Here is a 27,309-nt window from a genome sequence, read left to right on the forward strand (position 1 = left end):
ACTTTATCTTTTGAAGTGTTCTTTAAAATGACTTTCCCTCTCATCCTTTACAATTATTGAATTGCAGCATGTAAAATTACAATAACTTGCTAAATCAGTCATTATAATTTACCAGTTCTTGCTTTCTGTTCACTGATCGCTATTAAGATTATTGATATATCTTATGATATTATTAATATTATAGATCAGACAATTTACCAACTCATTTCTAATCTAGAATTCTAGAGTTTTCCACTTCTTTTTCAATTTCCTTGGACATTCAAATGCTTGTAATAACAAAATGTCCAGCTTCACCTGAAGAGCACATTAATGAAAGTTATGATAAAGTGATTTTAATTCTTTAATATTTAATTATTCTGTATTTGAATTTGAATTTACCAGTTTTTGTCAATATGTCACAATGGTAGTGAGGCTGTATCCCGTTATATGATTGGTAGTCTTGTTATTTGGCCAAATCTCCACCAGTCTAGGAGATCTTTCACACAGTGCAGTTTTAATCATTTTGAGCCTGTAGTTTAAACACAAGAGCATGGCGCTAGCAATGCCAACATGAATGGATGTTCACACTGATTGCAGTGTTCCTTTGGATAAAAGTGTCTGCCAAATGCTTAGAATGTGAACGTAAAAGATCTCTTTGAATTCTGTGCTAATCAAAAATCATTTTAGCATAAACCTAATGAAGTGCATGAATTGCAGAATTTTCTTTTTTATGTTCTTTGCAGTGTAAGTGTAGCATTCTCTCTCTAAACTTAAAATTGAGGGGAAACTATTGAAATTCCAGCTTGGCAACAGAACTGGTAATCTTGAACAATGCCGCTGAAGCATTAGCGAACCATTCGGCTTGGGAAACTGTGTCCAGCTGCCCCTCCATGTTTGAGTGAGGTCAGCCTATCAGTGTCTTGTTCAGAAACAGGAACTCAAAGGCCATGTGGTACAGGATGAGAGCCCAGGATGAGAGTCTACTCTTATTTAGTCCTCAGAAACCACGACAAAAACCCTTTGATATCCAGGCCTTTAAACCATGAGAGAGGCTCTGATCTTGACATTTTGGTTGGGACTTCTGAAGAAAAGTAACATTTTATACAATCAGGTTTGTAAGGGTCTTTGGTTGTTTGGCTGATGACACGGCATGCAATGAGCAGATGCAGTGAGATTTGCTCACATTTGTCTTTCACGTCTTGGACAGCACTAGTCTGGGAGAGCAAATGTAAACAACAGTTAAAAACAGCAAGGAGTGCTCCTAGTTCTTTTGTTAATGTAACCTTCATCATAAAGCGGTGTGATTGTAATGTTGGCAAATGTTTAGGGACTTTGTGAACAACAGTGTTTTAAAGCAGCACTTGAGATGTTTTTCTTCCATGTATGCCATTTAACACCACAGTTACACTGCTAGAATAGCGTCAGTCATTCCTTTTATATTGAGCAGGTGACTTTATAGTTAACACATATAATGTGTACAAAATATCCCTAAATATCTGAGGTTAAGACATAAGATGTGTGTGTGTGAGAGAGAGAGTGTTCAAAATCATCATATATATATATATATATATATACAGTCTTGTTCAAAATAATAGCAGTACAATGTGACTAACCAGAATAATCAAGGTTTTTAGTATATTTTTTATTGCTACGTGGCAAACAAGTTACCAGTAGGTTCAGTAGATTGTCAGAAAACAAACAAGACCCAGCATTCATGATATGCACGCTCTTAAGGCTGTGCAATTGGGCAATTAGTTGAAAGGGGCGTGTTCAAAAAAATAGCAGTGTCTACCTTTGACTGTACAAACTCAAAACTATTTTGTACAAACATTTTTTTTTCTGGGATTTAGCAATCCCGTGAATCACTAAACTAATATTTAGTTGTATGACCACAGTTTTTTAAAACTGCTTGACATCTGTGTGGCATGGAGTCAACCAACTTGTGGCACCTCTCAGCTGTTATTCCACTCCATGATTCTTTAACAACATTCCACAATTCATTCACATTTCTTGGTTTTGCTTCAGAAACAGCATTTTTGATATCACCCCACAAGTTCTCAATTGGATTAAGGTCTGGAGATTGGGCTGGCCACTCCATAACATTAATTTTGTTGGTTTGGAACCAAGACTTTGCCCGTTTACTAGTGTGTTTTGGGTCATTGTCTTGTTGAAACAACCATTTCAAGGGCATGTCCTCTTCAGCATAGGGCAACATGACCTCTTCAAGTATTTTAACATATGCAAACTGATCCATGATCCCTGGTATGCGATAAATAGGCCCAACACCATAGTAGGAGAAACATGCCCATATCATGATGCTTGCACCTCCATGCTTCACTGTCTTCACTGTGTACTGTGGCTTGAATTCAGAGTTTGGGGGTCGTCTCACAAACTGCCTGTGGCCCTTGGACCCAAAAAGAACAATTTTACTCTCATCAGTCCACAAAATGTTCCTCCATTTCTCTTTAGGCCAGTTGATGTGTTCTTTGGCAAATTGTAACCTCTTCTGCACATGCCTTTTTTTTAACAGAGGGACTTTGCTGGGGATGCTTGAAAATAGATTAGCTTCACACAGACGTCTTCTAACTGTCACAGTACTTACAGGTAACTCCAGACTGTCTTTGATCATCCTGGAGGTGATCATTGGCTGAGCCTTTGCCATTCTGGTTATTCTTCTATCCATTTTGATGGTTGTCTTCCGTTTTCTTCCACGTCTCTCTGGTTTTGCTCTCCATTTTAAGGCATTGGAGATCATTTTAGCTGAACAGCCTATCATTTTTTGCACCTCTTTATAGGTTTTCCCCTCTCTAATCAACTTTTTAATCAAAGTACGCTGTTCTTCTGAACAATGTCTTGAACGACCCATTTTCCTCAGCTTTCAAATGCATGTTCAACAAGTGTTGGCTTCATCCTTAAATAGGGGCCACCTGATTCACACCTGTTTCTTCACAAAATTGATGACCTCAGTGATTGAATGCCACACTGCTATTTTTTTGAACACACCCCTTTCAACTAATTCAACTAATTGCCCAATTGCACAGCCTTAAGAGCGTGCATATCATGAATGCTGGGTCTCATTTGTTTTCTGAGAATCTACTGAACCTACTGGTAACTTGTTTGCCACGTAGCAATAAAAAAATATACGAAAAACCTTGATTATTCTGGTTAGTCACATTGTACTTCTATTATTTTGAACAATACTGTATATATATTGTGACGAGTCAGCTGCCTCCTCCCTGATTGTCACCGGCACCCCGTCCTAAATCGCCGCCCTTCACCAGGCTCCCAACTGGAGTGGGTGTGTGAGAGGAGGGGCGCTGGACGAGTCAGGGCTGGCGGCGTGTGATGGGGCACACCTGAAGGGAATGGAGCCTCATCACCGCCGCTGTTTAAAAGCCCAACGCGCCTCTTCTCGAGAGACCGGTCTCTTCCCTGTGCATGCACACTGGTGTCCTCGTGGGTCCAGGAAGGGTGCGTTGAGGGACTCCCGCGCCACAAGAGACGTGAGCTGCCGGACCTGCGATCCGGAAGAGAACCGCACCCGTTTACACGGCCGACGGGCCAGGATGCCGGGCCGTCCATCCCCTGCCAGCGCCGCGGCCAACGAGAGTGATGCGGCCGCTAGAGGAAGCCGCCGCCCCTCGCGCCCCGGACCGAAGAGGGGAGCGCGTGCGGCCACCGGACTCCGCCCCTTACCTGGACCCTTCCTTGATGAACACTGCCCTACCCACACGAACCCTGCAGCACAACGAGGACACCAGATTCCCTGTTATTTTGGACACTTCCCCCCTTTGGCCACTTTTATCCCCACGTTTTATTTGATTTTGTGTTAATAAAAGCCTCTCCGAGGCCTGACGCCACGCCCACTGTGTCTGTCTTGTGCTCCTCCCGTGACACTGGTGGAGAATGCGGGCAAGGCGGAGCCTAGACAGCGCAGTTGGAAACCATCTGGTGACGTCACTCCCCCTCGCTTGCAAACGTTCGTGAGAACCCGGACTGGGACGGAGGAAAACCGGGGACAGCCTCCCAGCCACAAAAGGGGTAAGTGACTTGTTATTGTCATTTTTACCCTGTGGTTGGTTGAGGCTGTCACTAAAACCCGGTTTCTCTGTCCCTGTTCCGGTGCGATGCGAGAGGGAGGACCGCCCGGAGAGGAATCCCCGCCCACTCCGACCGTTTGGAGCCTGGTTGAGGATGGTAGCACTCCCGTGTGGGCGGCGCCCTGATGAAGGGGATGTCGCTTGGGAGGGGGAATGTGACGAGTCAGCTGCCTCCTCCCTGATTGTCACCGGCACCCCGTCCTAAATCGCCGCCCTTCACCAGGCTCCCGACTGGAGTGGGTGTGTGAGAGGAGGGGCGCTGGACGAGTCAGGGCTGGCGGCGTGTGATGGGGCACACCTGAAGGGAATGGAGCCTCATCAACGCCGCTGTTTAAAAGCCCAACGCGCCTCTCCTCGGGAGACCGGTCTCTTCCCCGTGCATGCACACTGGTGTCCTCGTGGGTCCAGGAAGGGTGCGTTGAGGGACTCCCGCGCCACAAGAGACGTGAGCTGCCGGACCCGTGATCCGGAAGAGAACCGCACCCGTTTACACGGCCGACGGGCAAGGATGCCGGGCCGTCCATCCCCTGCCAGCGCCGCGGCCAACGAGAGTGATGCGGCCGCTAGAGGAAGCCGCCGCCCCTCGCGCCCCGGACCGAAGAGGGGAGCTCGTGCGGCCACCGGACTCCGCCCCTTACCTGGACCCTTCCTTGATGAACACTGCCCTACCCACACGAACCCTGCAGCACAACGAGGACACCAGATTCCCTGTTATTTTGGACACTTCCCCCCTTTGGCCACTTTTATCCCCACGTTTTATTTGATTTTGTGTTAATAAAAGCCTCTCCGAGGCCTGACGCCACGCCCACTGTGTCTGTCTTGTGCTCCTCCCGTGACAATATAAATATATATATATATATATATATATATATATATATATATATATATATATATATTAAATTGATCAAAAGTGACAGTAAAGACATTTATAATATTACAAAAGAAAAAAAAAATTCACATAAAAATATGAACTCAGCATGTTGGTTTTTAACATTAAAAAGTAATAAATATTGTTTGAGCACCAAATTCAGAATATTAAATTGTTTTCTGAAGGATATGACAGTGAAGACCGGAGCTGCTTAAAATTCTTTGTCATCACAGGAATAATTTACATTTTTCAAATGATTTTATTTAAAAAAATATATATTAGAGATATTTGAGCATTATAGATTCTTCTTTTAAAAACAATTTGACCAATCCCAGACTTTTGACCACACACACACACACACACACACACACACACACACACTTGACACTTTAGCAGTGTCTCACAGCTATGCAGGAAATTACATCATAGTATCATTCCATCAGTCTGTCATCAGGTGGACACAGTCAACTAGAAATGCAGTGAGAATGGGAGGATTGACACAAAAAGAGGTTAATGAAACATGTAGCCCTTCACGCAGATGCAAGATTAAACTGTCATAAACAGATCAGTCAACTCTAATGCGACTCTCACACCCAGTGTCGGCAGCTCATAATTGATGTGCGGTATTTGGCTGTAATGCAGATGGAACAATTCAGATGCATTAATTCACCCAGTCTTCGCTGGCACAACCTCAGCTTTGAGCAAGCGATCGGTCCTCAATAGTCACTGGAACAGAGCTCATTTCTGCAAATAAACTGGGTAAATAGAGTGAAATTTGGCCTCAACCTCTATTAGGAGCCCGCAACATTAAGTCAGTAGATAAGCACTTGCTTATCATAAGCATGGCTAAGTCACTCTTTGTGTACTGATGTGAAGTTAATCTGATCTTAATTTAATTACACTATTAGTGGAAGGAGGCACATACATTCCTTATTTGTTATAAGAATGTTCTGACATTGAGCAGGTATGGGGCAGCCCGCATGTTAATTAATAATGAACATTCTGACAATATTCAGAGGCATGACAGCGTTAAGCCAGTCTGCTGCTGGTTCCTTTGCATATTAATAGATCCTTCATTATTATTTAATATGACAGCTGCTCCAAGGGCTACGATCAGACCCCATCTCTATTATTTGCTGTTTTGTGCGCAGTATGACAGTACCATGCGATTCTTTATAAGTCCCCTCCCCACGCCGCCGTCTTGCGCCTGTCTGCCCGCTCGTTCTCTCTCAGGCTCAGCTGTTTATATATGGCTGAAGAGATCCTTGTGTCTGTGAGAAAACAGACATGGGCGTCTGAATCTAAAGGTGACTTTCAAAAGTCGAAACATTGCGATCTGCTATTGGTGCTTTGCATACTAATGAATGCTAATTGAAGAAGGAGTGGGTTGCTCGTTGTGATGTTCAGTCGTTCATGGGCACTACGAGTGGACTTGTTGCTGATGTGAAGAACAGTTTGTGGATAGGCACTCTGATGTAGATGTTACAGTCAAACACCCTTGTAGCCTACGTTGGATGTAATCTCTCTGGAACAATACTGAATGATAATTTAAAGGAGGATCCATAAAAATGAATACAGTTGCCTCTTGCATGCTTGTAGTTTGTAGCAGTGCTTTTCAATTGGTTTTATCTCATAATTTATTTATTTTGATATTTCATAATTAGTATTATATATGATTATATATTGTCTCAAAAACATGCCACAAACCATGTTTATCCTATATGAACTAATATTTAATCTAGGGTTGTATCTCCTTTTTCATTTTGTGCTGTTGTTGAAAATCACAAAAAATATTTATTTATTTGTTGTTTGTTTGTTCATTCATTTGTTTTATTACGATCAAATATTTTATAATTAGTATTTATAATTTTATTATATCTAATTATATATTGTCTCAAAAACAAGCCATGTTTTATACAAACTAATATTTAATCTAGGATGGGTTGGATCTCCATTTTCCTTTTGTGGTGTTGTTAAAAAATTGCAAAATTTATTGTATTTATTTATTTTTTAGTTTGATAAAACACGTTATAATGAATATTTATAATTGTATTATATCTAATTATATATTGACTCAAAAACATGTCACAAACCTTCCTATGCAAACAAAGATTTAATCTAGTCTGGGTTAAATGTCCTGTTACCTTTTTTGGTTGAAAAATGGTAAAATTTGACAATTTACTTTGTAATTAAATTAGTGTTTACACTTTTATTATTATATGTAATTATATATTGTTGCAAAAGCGTTTATCCTATGTGAATGTATATTTAATTAAGTCTTGGGTGTGTCTACTTTTTCCTTTTGTGTTGTTGTTGAACATTTATTCATTTTCTTTTCTTTTCTTTCTTTTTTTTAGTGGTTGAAGGATCAGTTTTTCCTAAATTCTGAAAAGTTTATTGAGAAGTAAAGCCTTTGCCTTGAATAACACTGTTTTTAAAGTAATCAAAGCTTATTTTGCTATCAACAATAATGCAGTTAGTTGCATATGTTTTTTTCATTGCTATCTTTGACTTGACCATTTTTTATTGACATTCCAGCAGCCGAGAGCCACTAGTTCATGCTGTAATTGACTAATTGAGCTGGAAATTATGGTAAGCTGTTTATTGACACCATCCATACCTGCAGGACATTCCATATAGACATATCCATTTAGTTAATAAATTAATATGATATATGTGTTTAATGCATTACTGTAGTGTATAATTGCCGGACTAAAAATTCCCCTAAATGCAACTCAAGTACCAGACTTTTTCACGCAAGCAACTGGAAGGTGATTTTATTCTTTTATTTATTTATTTTTCTCAGGTCTCTGCTCTGCATACATCTCATTTAGAAAACAGTTGACTCTCTCCCATTAGACACAAATGAAGATTGACCTTCAGTGCGACTGGAGGCCATATTTATTCTGAGTGGAGGGGAGGGGGGTAGATACCACCCCCCCCCCCCCCCCCCCCCCTTCAGCTCTAGGGCATGAATATACAACAGCAAACGAGAGCGGCCACTCCGACACCATGTATACGATTCATCAATATGGTACTGGTGTACTTTAAAATGCAAACAAGCCCAGAAAGCCGGTGGCATGCAATGTTGCCCACACCATCTGCCTATCTGCTGCTGGGGAGGCAAGGTGGCGTATTAATGCCACATGTTCGATATCTTTCTTTTTCCCTTTCTCTTCACGCTCAGGAAAGGAGACAGAGGCCAAATGGCCACAGTTGAATCATATCAGTGAATGTGACAGTTTAGTGATGATGAATTTACCAATTGGCCGCCCTCACTTGGGAAGGATTGATGCTACATTAGAGGATTTGTGGATTTTAAGTACGAAAAATTGTAAATACTGACTGAATCTTTTGCTAAAAAGCCATACATAGTATATCTTTCAACTTATCTAAAAATGGCAGATGTGTAATTAAATGGAAATAGCACATACAATTGACTGACTAATGTAATGTAAATTTTATCTTATGTATTCAGTGGTTTATTTATCTGCCACAATAATGTGGAGATAATTATGGAGTGACATTTCTTAAATATTAATATGCAGTTAATTAACTGGCATATCTTGTAATTAATTGGATTTATTTCAAATTGATTAGCAGGGTAATAAATACATATACTGAATTCATATCTGTTTAAATGTTAAAATACATTCAGTTATGTCATTTAATATTTTTATGAAGTTGCTCAGCCCTTATCCCAGAATCCACTTAGCCATTTAATCTCATACATGAGACTATTGTACTGTAACCATTGTCAATACACTGTACGTATAAAATGAGACGGAGATCACAGGATTCGCTGAACACTGCTGAAAAAAAAAAAAAAAAAAAAGCTCAGCTTTGATTCATCCATTCACATCATTTCATTAATCTTCATTCATGGATTCAAGGTCTCTTTCAAGGATCCTCCTTTTACTTATTGTGAGTCTCTCAGGTGTTTTGTCATTGAAAAAGAGTAAATGACAGCGAGTCAGTTCTTTATCCAATCTCCCCGTCTCCCCTGTCCTCCTTTCAAACAAATCAAACAATGGAAAAAAAATGATTGCCACTGGAGCCAAAAGACTTTGAATCTCAGCGTTCCTGTTCATTCAGAGGGAATAACAATGGATTTGAAGTCAGATGAGAGCATTTACTGTTTGAGATCTTTCACACATTTGTGTGTGTATGTGTGTGATTTAAGCGTGTCTTTGGTTTCCCACTGTTTCAGACTGTTTGTTTTCACTTTGTCATACATCCCCACCTGTTTATTTACAAACAGACACCATGGCAACATGTCAGTCCTGATATGTTCTCCTGACTCCATCTGTCACCATCAAAGCTCAACGGCGTCATCTTTGCATTTAGAGGGAAAAAGAGACGGAAATCAGAAAAGACGTACATGACAGTGAGGCTTCCAGCAGAAAATGTTGCCTCAGTCCAATGGGGCCAGCTGTGTAATCAAAAACAGCAAAGCTACTGTCGGTGATGGGATGCAAATGATCCGCTCTAGTTAAGAGGCTAGTGATGGGAGAAAAGACAGTGTCAAACAGTTGAAGAGTGGGAAGCAGTTTCCCCCCTTCTTTCTGTGATCTCAAAAACATGAGTTTAAAATTGTTCAAATGCATGATTACATAAATAATATTTCAATATTGGATTCTACTGAATGCTAAAACTGGATACATTTATTATTTTTTTTTGTTGCAGATCTCAATTTATTGTAGCATTTTAAGCAGTCACTTTTAGCTTTTATTTATTTGTTTGTTTCCCAAAAATTTGAAATCCTTTGTTTAGAAAATAATATTCAATATTTAAACAATCAAAAGGTTTTGTGCCAGTAATTTCTTTTAATTATTATTTTTATTATTATTGCTATTTTATTTTTATTTTTTTTGCAAGGATGCTATAACATGAAGTGAAAACAGTAATATTGTGAAATATATTACAATTTAAAATAACTTTTCTGTTTTTATTATAAGATGTCATTTATTTCTGTGATGGCTAAGATGATTTTTCAGCAACCATTACTTAATTATTTAGTATCACATGATCCTTCAGAAATCATTCTAATATGCTGATTTGGTGCTCAAGATATATTTCTTATTTTTATCAGTGTTATCTTTGTAATATTTATTTCCGGAAACAGTTTTCTTCAATAAATAGAAAGGTAAAAAGAACATTATTTAAAACAGAAATATTTTGTAATAGATAGATAGATAGCTAGATAGATAGATAGATAGAAACATTTCTTGACCAGTCCTTTGTTTTAAGTCCATTTTAGTTGAATCTTTATGATGCGGGGACTCCCTCTTTATGTCCTCCCGCTGTAGGCCTCACAGCCGCCGCTGCAGCAGCCGCGGCCGCCACCAACGCTGCCATCGCAGAGGCCATGAAGGTGAAGAAGATCAAACTGGAGGTGATGAGCAGCTACCATGGAAGCAACACCCAGCACGGGGTCGACTCAGAGAACGGAGACCTTAGCTCCAGTGTCGGTGAGTCACCATCCACCAGCAGCATGACTCACACTGCATGCAGGCCTGGTATTAGCAGACGTCTCATGATACATCACAAGTGCTCAGGCCAGACACATCACAGTTTACACTTAGGAGTAAAATACATCTCAAATGTGCCTTCTGGGACTTCTTGTGATCAGATTTTGAGGGGAGGGTCTCATGACTAAATGTTAAGAAAGTGAGAATAAAAGCAAAAATATTTAGTTTGTTGGCCTGGCAGTAGCACTTTTAGCTTATCTTAGCATAGATCATTAATCTGATGAGACTGTTAGCATCTCGCTCAAAAATGACCAAAGAGTTTCTATATTTTTTTTCCAATTTTACTACTTGACTCTTCTGTACTTACATCTTGTACTAAGACTGACTGAAAATTAAACATTTTGATTTTCTAGGCTTATATGGCTAGGAACTATACTCTCAATCTGGCGTAATAATCAAATAACTTTGCTGCCGTACTGTGGGTGCAGCAGGAGCAATGATATTACGCAGCGCCTGAAAATAGTTCTGTTATTAGGATTGCTAACAGTCTAATCAGATTCAATGATCTATATAAGATAAGCTAAAACTGCTACCACCAGACCCAGATTACGGCATTAAATTAAGATCTGCTCATGTTGCGCCGTACTTAATTTTAGGCCTTTTTACAGTGTTAGGCATTTTAACCAATCAAACACAATTCTGTTGAGTTTAAGAATACAATGGCAAAACAGAAGCTTTCAGATGAGTCATCGCTGAAACTAATCAGTTTTGTTGAGTGTGTGTAGTTCGCCGACTGAATTTCAGACTCTTGTGAATTCCCTCATCATAAATAACAAAGCGCAGATGTACTATTTGTACATGGCAAGTAAGATATTAATTTCACAGTGTATACAGCTTCAGTGATTATAACAATCTTTTTTTTTTCTTTTTTTTTTCTTTTTTAGATGGATCAATGTTAACGATAATGTCACTTTCTATATATAATTTTATCACTGTTTGAATAATTGTGGAAATAAAATGTTATATAATTATACATTTCTGACATTTTTATTAAATTGTAATCATGTTAAATAAAAATTATTTAAAAAATTCTAAAAAAGATTTTTAAAGTGGAGTGTTCCTTTAAGCATTCGCATGAGCCCAATTGTACCCGTACTTAGCACTGTCCAGTCAGATTAGCAGAAACTGACCAGTAGTACTCAAATGTCTTAATGTTAGTGTTAACAAGGTGTCATACTTTATACTTTAATGGATAGTTCACCAAAAAATTACAATTCTGTTGTCATTTACTCATCCTCATGTTGTTTCAAACCTGTATGACTTTCATTCTTTTTTGGAACACAAAATAAGATCATTTGAAGAATTAAACTGTTTTTGGCTACGTTCACACTGCAGGCTGAAACGACCCAATTCCGATTTTTTTGCCCCTATGCGACCTGTATCTGATCTTTTCATGACAGTCTGAACGACACAGATCCGATCTTTTCAAATGTGACCCAGGCCACTTGGGTATGTGGTCCTAAATCCGATACGTATCCGATCTTTTAAAATGCGACCTCCGTCTGAACGGCCACGCCACATGTATCTGACCCATACGTCATTGATACGCTACAAACATAATAATTCTGCGTTGAAGTAGGCGGGAATGAGAAGAGCCACTCACATCAGTATCCCACCACTCCTGGCTGCGACTCCGCACCCACACGTTTCTCTGTACCGACATTGCTAACACTGCCCTACAAAACGCCATGGCCAAAAACCTTGTTCCCCTCCTTCTTTTTAATTTTCTTCTTAAAACGAGAAGATTCTAATTGTGCTGGCTCCGTTGGGAAAATAACTTTAATATTGCAAAAAGAGCTCCGCTGTTGACTACACTGTTGTTGACATCCATGTTTAACGTTAGCTACTTTCGCAAACAACGAGTGATATCGTTCACCGTTGAGTACTCTTCTGCGCATGCGGGTCACTTCTGAGTCATTTCACGTTCACACAGTAGATCACAAAAGGTCGCATTTAATTGGAAATGTGAACGGCCTTGCAAAAAAATCTATATTTTTCAAAAAAACGGAATTGAGCATTAAGTGTGAATGTAGCCTTTGTCTTTACTTTTTCCATCAGTTGTGTCCAAAAACACACTTTGACATTTTTTTTTTTACATATCATCTATTTATAATCCACACAAAAAAAGTATTTTTTTAAAGTTTAGTTCAGTTTTGGAACAACATTTTTGAGTGAACTATCCCTTTAAGAAAAAACTGATCTGCTTTTATAAAACTAAGCCTAATTACTGCTATTTACCTACTTAAAATATGTTCTTGAACTCACATAAACTGCAAAGGTCCAAATCTAAAAGGAAACTCAAAAGCTATGTGTAATCTTCTTTTGAGCAATCAGTTTGTTTGGTTGATTCCAAATTCATCATTAGCAGGTAATGCACTTTTAAAGTAGCTACACATCAAATGCATCCATGAGCACTTTATCCCAAAGCTAATAGCTATTAAGCAAGCCGCTAATTCAATTTGGTGAAGGAAATTGGTTTTGAATGTCCCTCGCTCCAATTAATCGTTTCTCAGATACATTCCGATTTTTTCTCTCTCTTTGCAACATTACTTAAAGCCATTTTTTGTGGAAATTACACTGTTATATTAAACCACAAATCCATTACAAATGATTCAGTTACCATAATCCCTGAGCTGAACTGTGCGCGTGTGATTTCCATTGTGAATATCCACCCTGCGTAGAGGATTTCCCAGCTGCATTTGACACTAGGAGTTTTGGCAAAACACGGCGTGCTCTAAGCAGATTTATCGAAAGGAAGCCGCGTGGAGCTGAGGTCATCCAACAGCGAATGGCGGCAGGGGGCCGCGAGGTCATCGAAATAAAGATAAATGCGAATCAGAATAGGCGAGGCTACGGCAATGGAGCTAATAAGAAACTGTTTTTTATCTTTTTACAATTTAAATTGTAACCTTGAGCACGCAGACTCCCTGAAGAATAATAATTCCCGGGCCCAGCCGTGAGTGAAGGAGCCGAACTAGAGAGGCATTAGAAGCTTTGAGTGAAATATATGGCCGCGACGCCTCTCCGGCCCATCCACAATCAATTGGATTCTTTTACTTTAATATTTACTCGCAGCGATGAGATGCTAGTCTGCATGGTGATGAACAGTCTTCCTCTGGCGTTTGAAGGTGACCTGTCACCGCGTATGGACAAATCTCTCGCTCGCAGAAATGTAGAAAATAAATCATTAAAGGCAGGCGGGCCTCTCATTCCGGGATTTAAATCACTCCCAGATTTATGATTTAAATTAATGCTTGGTTTGGTCAAAAGAACAGAGGCCGAAACAAATGATGTTTGGTACTGAAGCCATCCTAATATTGATTACTGGATGTCAGTGCAATCTCTTGTTTATATCAAGCACTCTCCTGTGACGGTGTGGCCAATAGGAGTCACCCATATGATAAGAGGGCGAAATATAGCTGCTTCTATTCAGCCAGCCAGAGGGGAGACACAAGCTCCTTTCAGCCTTTAATTGCAACATAAATTAGGTTTTTAAGTGAAATAGACAGTGTTTTCCATTCCCCTTCTCCCAGCGAATTCCCTCACTGCTTCGGATCATTACGGCATTAAAACAGAAAGGTCATTTCGCCAGAGAACCAAGAGAGAGATATTACATCTGGGTGTTTTAAAAGTGTGCCAGAGAAAACGCACAACTGTGAAAATAAACTCTTAGCTGCGGTGCGTTGCTCTGCTGACTTATGCTTTTCTGAGCGTCGTGATTCCCTCTAATGCTTTTGGACTGTGAATGCTTAATATGTCCTGCTTATAGGCGCTTTCTGCAGCTGGAGTCCAGAGTCTGAAATCATTTGTCAGATATAGAGATGACTTTAGAACAGAGGAACTCAGCTAAACTATCCAGACAGGAGTGGACAATGTCATGAGCAGGAAGTGAGCCGGTGCTATATTAAAACAGCTGCTTATGCGGTGAGGTTTTATTTTGAGACACTCCGTTACATGTAAGTGTAATCATTTTTTAAATGTCACTTAAAGGGATAAACACAGGCCACACCACCAATAGTAATAATAATAATAATAATAATAATAATAATAATTTATTATTACTACAACAACTACTACTACTCCTACTACTGCTTCTACTGGTGATGTTGTTGTCTCTGTTGTCTGTGAAGTGTTATCTCTTCTAGTGAAATTAGAACATTTTGTTTTTGTTGTTATTGTTATTGTTTTGTAAGTAATGCAAAAGTTGCCACTGTAAGGGTGTTGTGAATGGTTAAAAGTACATTTAGTAGAGTTTCTAAACTCTAAAAAAATATTTATCAAAGTGGTAAATAAAACTCTAAAGGTTATCAGGGTACATTTGGCAAGAAAATGCTATTTTATTTATTCTAATTGAAAAATCATGTTTCGTTATATGTTACTTAATATTTCATGTTCACAAAACATAGAGAATTTCTAAATGAAAATTGTAGATAAATCCTTCAACATTTTTTTCAGTGTAGAGTATTGTGTATGGTCGCTACTCCATACACACACAAAAAAAAATATGAATCCTATTATATTCCTCCGCTGATATATATTCTGATGGAGATTTGCAGTACAGTCTAGAACAGATTTAGTGTGTGAAGGGCATTGTACTCTCCTCTGGACTTGTTGGTGTTGATACAAATTGGCTGGGCTAATGTTTCTTCTGCATTAAATATTCAACTCAGTCACTCTCACTAGCTTGCATCACTATTATTAATTGCATAAACAGAGAGAAAAAACATTAGCCAGTTTAAGTTGGAGCTAAGTAGCCAAACACCCTGAGCGAGAGAGGAGAAGGCAAACGTGATTAAGCTTAGCGCTCACTTCCCTTTTAATTCCTCCCCAGCATTTTTTCCAAGGAAGTGGGGGTTCCCTTCTCTTACAATGTGGATATTTCCATTGACTCACAGGAAATGGGACAATTACAGATCACAAACCAAGCAAAACATGTGCCTGGAAGAAACACAAACAACAATGCATTCACTCGCATTGAATTGACCTGAATCAAAACCGACACCTGCCCTTTTCAAGCAAGATGAATTGTTTGCTCATTTATTCATTTTTATTTGCTTTATTTTCCTTTCTTGCGACTCACGCATTTGCAGCCTTTGGGTTAAGAAATGGAAGGAGGTGAAAAGAATCTCTCTCTTGGTGGCCACTGGGTGCCATTTTGCATCTGATTCCTTGCCACGGCAACGTTAATGGACCTTAAATCCTCTCCGTAATTAGATGGGGGAATTGTGTGTAGCACCAACCAGATGATGCTGCCATAATGAAATAAGCGACAAACTTTCAGGCATGTATGTGCGCGTGGGTTTGTGTGGGTTTCTGCGATTTAGCGAGTTAGCGTGCTCAGACCCGGCCCAGACCTGGCGTCAGAGCTGGTGACAGGTGTATATGTTGGGGACAGAATTAAAAGTGAAGGGGGGGAGATGATGGGTGGGCCTCCCACCATCGATGAGGTCAGGCTGCTAATTCCGCCAGGCTTCTTCTGGCAGAGGAGGCCAGCACTCAAGAGATGGATCTGCAGAGAGACCGCAGCTGTAAGCGTGGAGGAGCTAATTGGTCCTTATCTTGCTGTCCCATTCATCTTCATTTTTTACCAATTACCAAGCATTATCTGTGTTCTCGGTTGGATATGGGAGTTAATCCTTTTTGGTTAAGCTGCTGGTGCAGCTTGCAAATTTCCACTGTTGGAGCGGGTGAAAGAGTCAGAGTGAAAAACTAACTCGGGAAACTTCTCATCATTGTACACAGGAAGGAATCGATTGGAAATGACATCACGGGAGGGAAGGGAAAAAACAGCGGGGAGGTGGGGAATCAATTATTGGTGTTATAATTCAAGTTCTTGTTTGCAAACGTTGCAGTGCCATTGATTTAGTTGTTTTCATTGCACTTGCCATTATTGACTTGTTAAAACCATATTTTATTCTCATCGGTGGTTTCAAATGTGCAGCCAATCAACCGGTGGTGTTTCAAATATTGTAATAATTACTCGAAATGTATTAAATTGTGGAAGAATTTTTGGACGCTTCAAAGGGGAAAGAGCCATCTTTGAAGCAATCAGAATCTCTCTTATTATACACTTAACCATATGGATAAGCTTGTAAACACATTAATAACTGTAAGATTCATGCCTCTTATTGTACTTGTTACACTGTCAAGAGTGATCTCGTCACAAATTCATCGCATCACTGCGTCAAGAGCTCTACGATGCTTTTAACTGACACTGAGGAAGTCGGTAGTGGTGCGGAATCTGTCTGATGAGCGCTGTCACATTTCCTCAGCACCTATCAAAAAACATAGACCCTAAATCTATTGTCTTTATAGCAGGCACATCCATCATGCATCAGGGCCGTGTCGCGTCTTTAGAATCAGCCAGCTTGTACATCGAGCCCTCATTTAGCGTAAAGCATTCGTGCACAATGCCGGGCCTCTTAAAATAGCTCCCCATAGAGGATGGATTGAGTGAGCCATGCCTCCTGCTCTTTGATAGGGATCTGTTTGGTCACACACAGCACCAGCTGTCATCTCAGCCTCAACTGCTGTGATTTAATTAGTCTGTTTATGTCCTTTCTAATAATAAATCCCACACTGTGGAAGGACAAATCCAACAAGGGTTGCACTTTGTTTTTCAATCTGGCGGCCTCGCAGTGCTAAACGTGGCACGGCAACGGCAAACAGAAGAAAGTTTTCAGTTTAATCGTGTCTGTCTGTTTGACTTTCACTTTTTCTTCTTCTCTTTTCTCATGCCTTCATCTAAGTCAGGTTGATATACAGTTATACTGATATATCAGTATTTCCAAAAATAAAATGGAAAAGTTATATAATGGAAGTTGAATACCATACAATATGTTTTTAGTAAAAAAAAAAAAAGTAAATAAAAATACAAAATGGAAAATACATGCCTCATGGACATTTGACATTTGAGTGATTATGCAAATGAATCTCAGCTAATAGAACTGTATGTAAAGAAAGCATCTAGATGTGTTCTATGTCTTTTATTAACATGAAAATGAATGACTGTTAATTTAAACATACTTAGAGTTTTTAATCAATGAACCAAAGTGAACAGTTTGAATTGATTTAGCGAAACTAGCTTAGGTCTAGTTTATAGATACACTCTTCAGGAAACTTACTTGGCAAAGTACAATGAAATCATCATAGTCAAATTAGCTTACAAATATAGTATGAAAATGTGTAATTTTGCCCAGAGGTCTGCTGAGTGAAAAACAAGCCAGCAGCTAAACGGCAAAAACACGTTATTCACTTCCTAGCCACATCTGAGTCGCACCGGCAGAAGTCAGGGCAATGATTCATTACTTATTACTCGCTGACTGAGTCCCACCAGGCATTTAGCATCACAGATAGCCAGTTCCTTCAAAACCACCTCACCTGTGTCAGTTTACAGTGTTGAATGCTGTTTTGTCTCGCCTTAAACATCAGCACGGCTCTTCGCGGGAAGACAGGAAGCATTAGTAATAGCTCTGAGACCGCAATGAGAACCAGGGCTGAGTTTAGAGAGACACGCGGCCTCTCCTGGGCATTCGTTTCTGAGTGCCTCTATTAGTGTGTTGTGCTCCTGGGAAGCAGGTGACAGATAAGTGGAGAGTGCCGCACATTTTAATAGAATTTAAAAAAGATAACTCGATAATCACTTACTTTTTTAATGAAGTCGAATTGCTTGTTTTAATTCCGGTTGCATCGACAGTTAAGCATCAGCATAAAATTGAATATGCATGATTTTGGGAGAGGGGGGGAGTCGGGTGTAAAAATGTGCAAAGCGCTGGTGTACACAAATGCCTACAACTGCAGAAACAGATTACAAAATGGGAATTGATTAAACATTATTTCTGTAATGATCCGTATCATGCTCTATCATCTCTGAAAAGCAGCACTGCTCCACGTTACTGCAGTGAGCCAACACTCTACGTGTTCAAGTAGATCTTTTTTGTGGACAAAATGAAATAAATAAGTAACCAGTTTACTTGTCGAGCCTCATCAACATTAAAGCTTGTTCTTCATTAATTGGATTAATTAATTTGGAGTCGTTTGATTCCATTGTGAGATGTGGTGCGTTGCCTGTCCCTCTTTACTAATCTCTGTCAGGTTGCATTTATAAGTGGAATTGAGTGACCTTTGGAGGCAAAGATAGGGATGAAGAGATCTGCACAATTTGAAAAGACAATGTCACATGGTGTAAATGCGATGCATGTAATAAATGACATTCAACCTTTCACACACGATAAGCCTCTGCGGTCCATAGTGAGAAAGATGCATGCACTTTGACTGCTTCGAATATTCCTCCAATAGGTCACCTCACTGCACTCAATTATGGGAAAGAAACAAACTGGCATGTGACGCATAAGCGCCGCGTCTTATGATGACAGAGAGGATGTGTTGCAGTCGGAATATTGCCATGATTATTGCAGTGATAATAACATTGCAGCAATTAGAACATGAGAAATGAAGGTGCGGTCATTATCACTCAAGGGTATCAATCATGCCTGCAGCCCCATTAACCCAAACCAGACAAGCGATCCTGCTCTGGGTCAGGCTTCTTGCCAGAACAAATCATCCCATCGCCTCAAGTTACAGAAAGTAGCCCGCATTTAGCCCATGTAGTACATGTACGAAATACAGGAATCTGTGCAACTCAACTTAAGCCGATTGGAAATTTGAGTGCTCAAGAGTCCTGTTATGTTTAGTTTGTTTTACTGAATGTCTTTAGAAGAAATGGAAATAAACACTTATACAGTTTAGACGTAGAAAAATAATGTGTTATAAAGTCAGATCATTTAAAGATATCTCAACCATGATTTTTCTTTTCTATTTGGAGACCTACAAAAATATTTTTAAAGTAAATTCACTCAATATATTATTGTATATTATTATGTGTAAAAATGTACATGTATTGTGTATTTTTATTTATTTGTCTAAAATATAAAACAGTTGTATGTCAAATAAAAATAGAATAAAATATTAATAAAAAAAAATCATATTTTATTTAAACAAGTTAATTAACCGGAAACTTTAAACAGTTTTTATTACTATATTTTCTCTTTTCATTTCAATTTTAGTTAAAGTGTAGATTTTTTTCTTTTTATATTTGTACACAGCTTTTAGTAATTTAAGTAGTAGTTGTAGAATTAAGTTAAACTAATTAAAAAAATGTTGCCTTGGCAACCAACTGATATTTCAAGTTTTTTTTTTTCAGTTAATGTTTATTTAATTTCAAGTAACAAAATACATGTTTAATTGCTTTAATTTTTGTTTCATATTTAGTTTTAGTTAACTGTAATAACCCTGATCCAAACCTCTTTGATTGACTTTTTTCTGTCAAATGCAAAATATTATATTTTTTGAACAATGTTTAATTAGTTTTTGTCCATATAATGAGTCAGTTGCTTCCATAAAAACAAAACTGGACCCCATTGATTTTTATTGTGTGCATTACACACACAACACATCGTTTTCACAGAAGGAAGAAAACAAAGAGGCATACAGGTTTGAAACACATGAGGATAAGTAATGATATCATTTAAATTTTGGGGTGAACTATTTCTATAAGTACATTCAGTAAGACCAAAGCAGTGTGACAAACATAACAAACCTCCTTTCACAAGGTATTTCAGAATAACACAAAGATGCAGCCTCTGCAACGCGATGCTAATTTTATAATTAGAACAGATGATGCAAGAGGCTGTCTTATCCACTGGAAAGCCTTCCTATGGACCCCTACACTCTGTGATTGATAACGCCGTTCAATACATTTCATTTCAGAGTCCGAGTCAGAGTACAACTGCCTGCCATCGACCAAAAGCAATCTTTTTAAACAGGACCCTTTACTCAGTATCTGAAGTAAATGAATCCCCCCTCCCTCCGCTCTGCCTGGGTGTCACAGTCCCTCAGGGGTGGGGGGGGTGGGTTATTGATTGGACTTGAATATATTGTACCCTCAGTGGAAACATCTGCTGGTAATGTCTGCTCCCTTCTGCTTTTCCTAAACCAGCAGAAGTTTATGGAGAATGATACGAGACACATTTAAACTGAAACCAGTTCAATTCCAATTTGGGTGTGCTTTCAGTAATATCCTGAAGCTTGTGACTGGGCATCTCGTACCATGCAGGTAATTGTGTTAACCATCTCAAGTTACAGTGTATGAGATTCCAAACTGTGGCGCTCACCAGAAACAAATGCTCTATTATCTCTGAAAAGCAGCACTGCTTGACATTACTGTGAGCCAACTCTCTACATGTTCAAGTAGATCTATAAACTGTGGCGCTCAAAATATAAAAATATACCACTGCATGGTTTTTATTTTATTTTATTTTATTCCAACATCATCAAAATCTAAATTTCTGCATATTAGAAATGTCCAATAAGTAGAAATAAATACAGTTATTTATTTAAATTCTCTCTGAACAAAGAGAGAAAAAAGAAAAGAAGAAATAAAAAAGATAAATATTAAGATTAATGTTCTTCAATTATATTTTTACATCAAAAGAAGAATGTCATATCATTCTGTTTTTGTCACACACAATTTAACAAATTGTGACATTGGACCAAAAGCACTCCACATATGCCAAGAACTGCTGCTGGGCCTTTATCCTCCTGGAGGAAGAATAATAAATAAATAATAAAACAATGCTGTCTGTCTCCTCCATAATCCCTACCACATGTTTGCTTTGATGCTTGTGTGTCTGCGTAATTACACTACCTCATCAAACCAGAGATGTTTTGTTGCCATTATTTTTTACACTCACAAGTGTGTAATAGATGTTTTTCTTTAACCTCTGTTTCTTATTAAGCACTCTCACTTCAGAGTGAGCACAGTAAATGCCTATTTTACACAAGGATGCAGTTTCTCTGTTCTCGTGGCTTCAGATATCGCCCGCAACAAATACTCAAGCGTCTGGGGGATTGTTGGTGATAGTGTACAGGTTTCTTTCATTTTTATTATCATTTTTGGAGGGATATTAACAAATTCAAGATGCTACTTTTTATGATTAGCATTAATTTATAAACAGGAAGAAAGACTTTAAAGTTTTTCTCAATGACACAGAAAGACCGTGGGTGGCTACTTCAAAGCGAAATACCTTTGTCTAATGGGCCTTAATGAGTTACAGCGTTTAACAGCCTTGACTAGCTTTGCCATCTGGGAAAAAGAAAACAATCTATACTCTTAACAGAAAAGAAGTCTTGTGTCTGTTTATGAAGGACCTATGCTTTTATTTCCAATAACACCTTCTCTACACAGATGGAGCACTGCCTTTTTATGGTTGAAGGTCCTTTGTAATAGATGGAATATATTTATGAGTGGCCTGTATAATGTTTGCAATTAAAACATAGAATGATTTGTTATTTGAATAAGAAAAATTTGGCGAAAAGCCTTGACAGTTGTTTAAAAATCGATGATTGTTTGTGGCAACAAGTGAGACCTGTTTATAATGATGGGCATCGCAAAAAATAACAATCTGCCATTCTGCAACGCCACATGAAAAACAATTTAAATTGTTATCCCGTTTCAACAGCTACTTCAAAAGGCGGAAGATTTTGGCACTCAAATCAAAGGGACGAGCAAAAGAACGTCTGTTTAGATAAGAGCATTTACAACATACTGCTCCGTCGCGTTGCGCTCGCAAACAAAGATGGATAGGCCAGAAACAAGTCATTTAATTAGCGCTGGAACCCCCGTCTCCAACTCCGGCAGCCAATTACACATTCCAGCGGCATCTGCAGGTCCTGTTTCACGGAAGGAAAGCAAATCTTCCCTGGCTCGGCTTCATACAGTACATCTTTCCTCTTCCATTTAAGAGAAGGTAAATAGCAGAGATAGACAGCTTCATTAGACAGCATCTGTGGAGCAGGCAGGGCGGATTGTCGCTTAAATAGTGGGCTTTTACTGGAGGGCTAACAGGCGACCTCAGATCAATTACAGCTGACATTATTGTTTGTCGTGAGCTCTTCCAGGACAGAGGAGTAGAGGCAGAACGGGCCCAGGCTCTGCTGAAAATGTAATTTTCCTCCTCTTTTGCTTTCATTCCACAAACAATAAATCACTCAGTTGAAGAGATAATAAAGTGCCAAGTAGGAGCTGGTTTAATTTTTGTCAAGGGAAAGCTTCCTCCCTCACAGGATAATGCAGACTGCTAGTGCTCAGAAGGCCAGCTTTCACCAGACAATGGCTTCTTCAGTCTGTCTCTTTTTAAGGGCCACTGGAATCAAAGTTCATCTGTTTGACAATGGTATCTCAGTTCTTAATTCATGCAAATTGCAGCAGTTTATCCCTCTTGTATGCTAAATAAGTTCAAAAAGAGTAGACAATGACATGGCATTCTTTTGTAGAATTTATTTATTTATTTTTTTTGTCCGGATCTTTTTTTTGTCATCGCATCCTCTGGTGAACATGTTTTCAATGTTGGAATTAAAATACATTTTTATGTTTTTAGTAGAGCTTAAAATCAGATTAGGTTGTTTACTTCCCACATGAATAGTAATAATAATAATAATAATTTCATTGATTTTGTCATTTTGTAATTTAATCAATAATCTACAGCACGGCAGAAAAAAGGTGTCTTTATGAAATAAAAATCTTTATTAATAAGGTAAATTCATTAATATAGTGAAATGGCCTTGACGGTGTCTGAAGGGGTTTTGTTTTGAGACAAATTTGTTGAGAACTACAAAAAAAAAAAAAAAAAAAAGTTTCTCCATACATCTGGATTCTAGACATCCACAGTTCATCGCCTTTCAGTCTGTCTGAAAAGCCTTGGTGGACTTCTTTTAGCTTGTATCATGTTTTCGTATGCTTTTCAATAGGCCATTATGGCTGAAACATCACTTAAGGATGGTGGAACATGAAAGGAGGTGGGACGGGGGGAGAGAGGGAGAGAGATTAGGCCCCTGAGAGCAGTCTACTGTAAGCCCGCAGTCGTTCACACACACAGAATTCTGCTTTGTAGAAGTCGGTCAACACAACAGACATCATTCACCGGCAGGCTGATAAAGGAAGCCTATTTAAATGACAAAAGCAAAGTCATATCAGACTTTAATACGTTTCTCCACTCTCTTGTAAATGTTGATTTCCTGAAATCCAGTCAGATCTTCTTGAGCGAATCACAAAGGCACGCCGGCACTCAATCTGGCTCTCGAAAGCTCTGAAAGGTAGATACGTGCATGAATGCCTCTCTCAATTTGTTTCGACGTGGCGCTGTAAGTATCCCGCAATCACACGCTGGCGCCGTGGCAGGTTTTAATTGAGTCCAGTCCTGCGAGCGGTAATTGATTCAGACTCAGCACTCGAGGAGAGCCGCCTTTACAAGGTGCTGCTTGGCCTCTCGTTCTTTTAATCTCTGCCTCCTTTTTAATGTCGGGGAATGTGTTTTCCCTGTGCATCTGCTGGTCATCTTTCTTATGGAAATGTACAATACTTCTCCGAGGAGCGGAGACACTGAAGGGACCCCCTACCCACCCATCCATCCACCATCTTCCTCTTGTGGGGTTTTTCTTTTCTGATGTAGACTCTGTCATAGCCCTTGGCCACTAATTTTCTCACAAAAACAACTGGATAATATCTCGCCTCTGTGTTTTGCATTACCATTAGCTTGGCGATAAAGGGGAAGTATGGGACGGAGCAGGGGCCGCCCGCTCACTTGATCGGATCACTGCGAACACTCAAGTTGTCTTTCAAGTGCTCTAGTGATGCTTTTGACCGCCCGAGACCGAATTTTCTCTCGGTTACTTTTGATCCTTTAGTTCAAAGTCAGGAGTAGGAGTGAGTGGGTCTTTAGTTCAGGGACGCACAACAGGCTGTGACCTTATTTGTGTGCATATGTCCTTTGAAAAAGCGGGACAGCTTCCTTTCTACCCATTTAATCACTGTCTAAGAATGTAGCACAGTTCGCCTTAGTTATGAGTATGAGTTTCGCAGTTTGCATGCAGGATCTGGGTTTTCTCGTCAAAATACTTTGTACGTCTTAATTATTTCAATCCCGTGTAAATATCAAGGACTTGAAATGACGTTATAAATGCACTCTGTTTTACAAGTAATGGAGTTTCTGGCACACATACTGGTAATTTAGCTTGTAGGCATCTCATGATACACACTTAGTTTTAATTGGCTCGTTTTTGCTCATTTTCACTAATGCCTTTCATGTTTGCCTTATTTTTCCGCAGATATTTTGAATGCATTTACTATTAATGGTGAAATATTTCCATAATTTTTCCCTTTCCAAACATAATAAAGATTAGTTTAAATTTCACAATTATTAGGTTATTATGACTGCAATCAGCATAACGCTATATATTATTAACAGCTATATATATTATTAACAAGGAAAGTGACTATTTATGTTTCCAATGACCATAATGGCTCAAAAATGCTGCAATTATTATTATTTTTTTATATAGATGTCGGTAGCTTTAATGTAATACAGTATCTAATGTGTCGATTATTATTTAATGAATATTTACTCGGTAAGCCATAACGCTCGCACAATAGGTCACATGTGAATAATTCATCGAGTTTCTCTTTTAAATCTTCCTCTCTTCTTCAGCTGCACACTTTCTTTTCTGTCGCACACGCGTCTTCCATTTGCACACAACTTAATGTCAGAAATGATTAATTAATCAGCTCCTCTCCTCTCTCATCTTCAGGCTTGGAACTGCCGTTCATGATGATGCCCCACCCCCTGATCCCTGTCAGCCTGCCTCCTGCATCCGTCACCATGGCGATGAGTCAGATGAACCACCTCAGCACCATCGCCAATATGGCCGCCGCAGCACAGGGACAGAGTGCCCCATCCCGAATGGTGACATCAGTGATTAAGGTAACCGAGGGTGCCGTTCTCTCATTGTGTCGTGCACATCTCTCATCAGCCATTGAGGGAAGGTGGAGGGGGCTGGGTGGTGCGTGATCCGTGCTTTCGTATGGCTTTGCTGGGAGAAGGCTGTCAGACAATAGCCTGGGAAAGAAAGCAAGGAAAGGATGCAGAAGAAGGGGTGGGGGGATGGTGTCTCAAAAAAAAAAAAAAAAAAAAAAAAAGCACGGACGCTTGTGTGTCCATGGAAGTGTGTTGCTGAAAAGAGTGTCTCATGTAATGGCCGCCCTGGCTGTGTTTGTTTTTCCTGTTGGCTGTGCAGGAACGGGTCCCCGACAGTCCCTCCCCTGCCCCCTCTTTGGAAGACGGCAGGAGGCCGGGGAGCCGTCCCTCTTCCCAGCGCAGCAGCAGCGTCTCCAGCTCTCCCGCGCACACAGAGAGCTCCTCCGACAGAATGCGTATGTTCACCTCATAAATCTCTCTCCCTCTCTCTTTGTCTCTTAATTCCTCTCCCTCGTCTCTTCCAGCGTCTCCGAACACCGGCGCACATGCGCTACTAAATACTGCATTAAAAATGCCTCTTGTTAAGAGCGTAGCACATGTGTGTCCCTCCCCGCTTTCTGTTGTTTTCAACAGATGGCAAAGAGATATTAGCTGTCTTTTTTTTAATCTTTAAGTTTCGATCTGGCTCATGTTGTGCAAAGACAGACCTCAAATGTTTTCATCATTAGCTGTGTTGTAAAATAAAAACAATGCCCTTAATCACTTGAGAGAGCCTGTATGTATGTTTCTCGTCATCTCTGAAATATGCTACCATGTTTTATGATTTTTCTGGGAGCAATGGCTTTGCGAGTAACTGTTTATTTTAATTCAAAACTTATTTGAGCTCTGAATGTTATATGGAAATATTTGATTTTGAACCTGGAAATATATTTTAAATGAATTAAATATGTTTTTGTATGTAAAATTGATAAAACATGTAGGCATAGAGGCATACGACTCAATTTCTGAGCCACAATTCAAATTAAATTTGTTACATTTTACGCAAACTTTGGGAAACTTCCAGTACTGTTGTCATTGAAGCAAACCCCATTAATTAATTAGTAACAGAATTTTACTGTTTTAACTTAATTTTTATACTATTTTTACAAAAAGTATTAAATTATTATAAAAATATAATTTGTAGTGAAGAAATGTTTTACTAGTGGTACCAGACATTCACAGGTTTTTGTAAAGAGGCATTTATTATACATTTATAAGAAACAGTTGTATTGTTTTCTGTCGCCTCATCTCAGATGTCACAGAGAATTGCACTGAGAATTGCTTGCACCAGGCCGAGTGGCAAATGCGATTTTGATTGATTGGCGCATTGATTTGGAGATGAGGTATACAGTACCACAAGTCACAAACAGTTGAAAGGCAAGGACGTATTCACCTTCTCTAGCCACTGGACGATGAGGGCTCTTTTCAACTCAAATCATTATTTATCACTCGAGGTGTTTTGCGTTGTCGATGTGTGGAGATGGGAATAATGTGTCTCTGTGTTCTCTCAAAGCTGTGCATCACAATGGACTGTCGATGAACCAGGCATTACTGGGCCTGTCTCCCAGCATCTTACCCGGGCCTAAAGAGGGTGATCTGGCGACTCACGACATCGGCCATGAGGCTAAGAGAATGCACCTGGAGAAAGGTCAGTGTTCAGTACATTAAACCAACTAATAACACTATTGTTTTATTGTTTTTAATGTTTGTTAAAAATGTTTGAGTATGACAATCCTGTGCATGAAGTCATGTCTAGGTTTCTGTGATATTCGAAACATTGATATTTTTTGGAAATAATAATTGCTAATTGATAAGAAATTAATACGGTTAATACAGGCAAGGATGCATAAAAATAAAAAAATTGGTTGCACTTTATTTTACAGTACTTGTACTAACATGTATTTATAATGTATTTACAGTGTATTTATCTAAGAAAGTTCTGGTAACACAAGGTAACTACAAGGGTAGGGTTAGGTTTAGGG

The 27,309-nt window shown here is 39.2% G+C and overlaps 1 protein-coding gene across 5 annotated transcripts in view; it reads left to right on the forward strand.

Annotated features, from left to right (window-relative positions):
• The window catches only part of LOC113108542 (dachshund homolog 1-like), a 109,965-nt gene that overhangs the window by 55,525 nt on the left and 27,131 nt on the right, over positions 1 to 27,309 (forward strand). For all 5 annotated transcript variants that reach the window (XM_026271726.1, XM_026271727.1, XM_026271730.1 and 2 more), the window contains exons 3-6: positions 10,257 to 10,418; positions 25,122 to 25,294; positions 25,608 to 25,743; positions 26,841 to 26,975. In XM_026271726.1, the coding sequence (XP_026127511.1) occupies positions 10,257 to 10,418; positions 25,122 to 25,294; positions 25,608 to 25,743; positions 26,841 to 26,975 (606 nt within the window). The remainder of the gene's footprint in view (positions 1 to 10,256; positions 10,419 to 25,121; positions 25,295 to 25,607; positions 25,744 to 26,840; positions 26,976 to 27,309) is intronic.

Source organism: Carassius auratus, chromosome 9, assembly GCF_003368295.1.
Source record: "Carassius auratus strain Wakin chromosome 9, ASM336829v1, whole genome shotgun sequence".
NCBI classification, from domain to species: domain Eukaryota; kingdom Metazoa; phylum Chordata; class Actinopteri; order Cypriniformes; family Cyprinidae; genus Carassius; species Carassius auratus.